General features: G+C 39.0%; 1 protein-coding gene across 1 annotated transcript in view; it reads left to right on the forward strand.

The window, feature by feature from the left end:
• Positions 1-3,775: 3,775 nt before the first annotated feature.
• The window catches only part of LOC117114658 (suppressor of tumorigenicity 14 protein homolog), a gene marked incomplete in the record, with an annotated part of 10,942 nt that continues 10,268 nt past the window's right edge, over positions 3,776-4,449 (forward strand). The window contains 1 exon segment of the mRNA XM_033258352.1: positions 3,776-3,941. Coding sequence (XP_033114243.1) covers positions 3,776-3,941 — 166 coding nt within the window.

Consider the following 4,449-nt stretch of genomic DNA (forward strand, 5'->3'; position numbering starts at 1 on the left):
AATAAATTATTTAATAAATGATATAAATGATTAAGCATAAAAGTAAATGTTATTATTATTAAAGTGAATTAATTATAGGCAATTTCCTAATATTCACCAAAAATTGATTCAAAATGCAAGCTCAGTTGTTCACAGGTGCTAAGCAAAAACAAATATGCCAGTGTGGACGGCTTAATATTGGGCACAAATCGCTGTTTACTTATAATCGAATATTTCACAGATTCGCGCCTTATTAACTCAATTCTTCTTTTGCCGTATTTAGTGTCAGTCTTGCTAATAGCAATATCGCAAAAGGCATGAATGAAATCGAGGTAAGTGACGCTATTGATATTAAAGTTCAAAATCCGTAATATTTTAGCTTCTGTTTGTGAAATTCGTTTGGGATCGAAGTAACCACCCTGAATACATTCGCAAGCATATGAGATGATGTGTCGTGACTGGTATCGTTCCGCGCATTTTAATGCAAGGCATAATGCTGCGATTGCCATTTCTTCCAGGTCCGCAAGACCAAATGCTGTCTTATCACAAATCATTACACTTTCTATAATCGTAATACCACGTTGAACTACGTTATAATCGATGACGTATCCATAACGTCTGAGTTCTGATTGGATATCTAGCATAAAATCAATCATGTGATCTCTGACAGACTCTGTCGTCCCGAAGTGCGCCCAAGGATTTCGAGTGATTTTCTGTCTTTCATTTAACGATTTTAAAAAGTCTGTATTAACTTCATATTCATAACTTTCATTCATAAGATTGTCAGAGGAATTGGGGTCACTGGCTGGGAAATGAAACAATATATCACCATCGCCCACTACTACAACAGTGCTACTATCGCCACTAGAATTTTTTATGCTGTAACTACTACCACTGCTACTATCACTGGTACTGTGACTGTCACTGGTACTGCGACTGCTACTACCACTGCCACTGCTATTGCCACTGCGACTGTCACTGCTACTGCCACTGCCAGTGCCACTGCGACTGCCACTGCTACTATCACTGCTACTGCTATTGCCACTGCAACTGCCACGGCTACTGTCACTGCTACTACAACTAGTACTACCACTGGTACTGCTATTTCTGCTACTACTACTGCCACAGCTACTACTACTGCTACTACTACTACTACTACTACTACTACTACTACTACTACTACTACTACTACTACTACTACTACTACTACTACTACTACTACTACTACTACTACCACTACTACTACTACTACTACTACTACTGATACTGCTGCTGTTGCTGCTGCTGCTGCTACTACTACTGGTACTACTATTTCTATGCCAAGGTGTGCTATTTCCGTTGCTTATACCAATAATTAGACTACCACTGGCACTAGCAATATCAATAGCTCTATCACTACCAACACTACCACTATTAGTAAGACTAGAACTTCTACTTATATTATTATTGTCATTGGTGCTGCTATTAAACATATAATTGATTAGGCCTATGTTGTCGCTTGGTGAGGACAGCTGAATACCAGGCTTACTACTACTTCTAGAGTTAATTTTGTTATTTCCATCAATGTTATAACTATTTTTCGACTTCAAAAGTGTATCTAATTCTTCTACTACAACTAACTCACAAACACTGGTAGTAGGTCTGCTAACACTTTTTCTGGAATAGGGGCAGGCCCTAGATCCAAGCCTTGGTCTCCGCTTTTGGCTGGACCTAGTAACGCGCATTGTGGCCGGATACTCATCTGAATCCGATGATTTAGCCGCCGTTCTCTGCTGGCCTTCATCTAAAGATGAATTTCTTTCTCTCTTAAACTTCAATTTTGCCATACTAAAGTCAATAAGTATAGCAGACGAAAAAGAGAATCGATGCGTGGGATTTTAAAACTGGTTCGGAGATTAAAAGCGGTAATATTTCGATTGAATGAAGAGCAATTTCGAAGCAATGTTCATCGGTTGAAAGAAGAAGATACTTCTGATTATTACATCACAAGTTTCTTTCACACTCCTTTGAATCAGAAATTACGTAACAAAGGTTGTTCTTATGTTCTATTGTACGCGCGAAGTGCGTAAAGCGCAGAGCTGACCAATAGGATTACAATCAACTTGGTGACACAATAGAGCTATTAAACAACTAGAGTGCTGACAAGATGGCGCAGCAATGCAGAGTTATGTATGTGTACCATCCAAGATGGCCGTCGTAGTAAAGCGCCACGCCTTATTAACTCAATTCTTCTTTTGCCGTATTTAGTGTCAGTCTTGCTAATAGCAATATCGCAAAAGGCATGAATGAAATCGAGGTAAGTGACGCTATTGATATTAAAGTTCAAAATCCGTAATATTTTAGCTTCTGTTTGTGAAATTCGTTTGGGATCGAAGTAACCACCCTGAATACATTCGCAAGCATATGAGATGATGTGTCGTGACTGGTATCGTTCCGCGCATTTCAATGCAAGGCATAATGCTGCGATTGCCATTTCTTCCAGGTCCGCAAGACCAAATGCTGTCTTATCACAAATCATTACACTTTCTATAATCGTAATACCACGTTGAACTACGTTATAATCGATGACGTATCCATAACGTCTGAGTTCTGATTGGATATCTAGCATAAAATCAATCATGTGATCTCTGACAGACTCTGTCGTCGAGAAGTGCGCCCAAGGATTTCGAGTGATTTTCTGTCTTTCATTTAACGATTTTAAAAAGTCTGTATTAGCTTCATATTCATAACTTTCATTCATAAGATCGTCAGAGGAATTGGGGTCACTGGCTGGGAAATGAAACAATATATCACCATCGCCCACTATTACAACAGTGCTACTACTATCGCCACTAGAATTGTTTATGCTGTAACTACTACCACTGCTACTACCACTGCCACTGCGACTGTCACTGCTACTGCCACTGCCAGTGCCACTGTGACTGCCACTGCTACTATCACTGCTATTGCCACTGCAACTGCCACGGCTACTGTCACGGCTACTGCCACTGCTACTACGACTACTACTACCACTGCTATTGCTATTTCTGCTACTACTACTGCTATAGCTACTACTACTACTACTGCTACTGCTACTACTACTGCTACTGCTACTGCTGCTACTACTACTACTACTACTACTACTACTACTACTACTACTACTACTACTACTACTACTACTACTACTACTACTACTACTACTACTACTACTACTACTACTACTACTACTACTACTACCACTACTACTGGTACTACTACTACTTCTATGCAAAGGTGTGCTATTTCCGTTGCTTATACCAATAATTAGACTACCACTGGCACTAGCAATATCAATAGCTCTATCACTACCACTACCAACTCTACCACTATTAGTAAGACTAGACTTTCTACTTATATTATTATTGTCATTGGTACTACTATTAAACATATTGACTAGGCCTATGTTGTCGCTTGGTGAGGACAGCTGAATACCAGGCTTACTACTACTTCTAGAGTTAATTTTGTTATTTCCATCAATGTTATAACTATTTTTCGACTTCAAAAGTTTATCTAATTCTTCTACTACAACTAACTCACAAACACTGGTAGTAGGTTTGCTAACACTTTTTCTGGAATAGGGGCAGCCCCTAGATCCAAGCCTTGGTCTCCGCTTTTGGCTGGACCTAGTAACGCGCATTGTGGCCGGATACTCATTTGAATCTGATGATTTAGCCGCCGTTCTGTGCTGGCCTTCATCTAAAGATGAATTTCTTTCTCTCTTAAACTTCAATTTTGCCATACTAAAGTCAATAAGTATAGCAGACGTAAAAGAGAATCGATGCGTGGGATTTTAAAACTAGTTCGGAGATTAAAAGCGGTAATATTTCGATTGAATGAAGAGCAATTTCGAAGCAATGTTCATCAGTTGAAAGAAGAAGATACTTCTGATTATTACATCACAAGTTTCTTTCACATTCCTTTGAATCAGAAATTACGTAACAAAGGTTGTTCTTATGTTCTATTGTACGCGCGAAGTGCGTAAAGCGCAGAGCTGACCAATAGGATTACAATCAACTTGGTGACACCATAGAGCTATTAAACAACTAGAGTGCTGACAAGATGGCGCAGCAATGCAGAGTTATGTATGTGTACCATCCAAGATGGCCGTCGTAGTAAAGCGCCACCTTCAGGCTTAGTATACATTTTATTACATATTAATAAGCCCTCTGACTGACTATTATTTCATTATTGATAATGAGTAATGGTAATAACAAATTATTAAACTATTGTAGCCAAAACGAGGCCAAGTGAAGCATCTTATTCAAAAATAAAGTACCAAAGAATAAAAATTAAAATCGTATACATTACACCCAAACATCGCAACGCTCGAGTTTGAAACATACAGGTAACTAGCTGTACTGAACTTTCTGAGTAAATTGAGGGCGCATTTGCAAACGATGGCGCTTAGCGAAATTTGATTGGCTAAATCTATGGTAGCCATCTTGGATCCCC

Source organism: Anneissia japonica, unplaced genomic scaffold (assembly GCF_011630105.1).
Source record: "Anneissia japonica isolate Jap-2015-1 unplaced genomic scaffold, ASM1163010v1 scaffold199_len4679917_cov187, whole genome shotgun sequence".
In the NCBI taxonomy this organism is placed as follows: Eukaryota; Metazoa; Echinodermata; class Crinoidea; order Comatulida; family Comatulidae; genus Anneissia; species Anneissia japonica.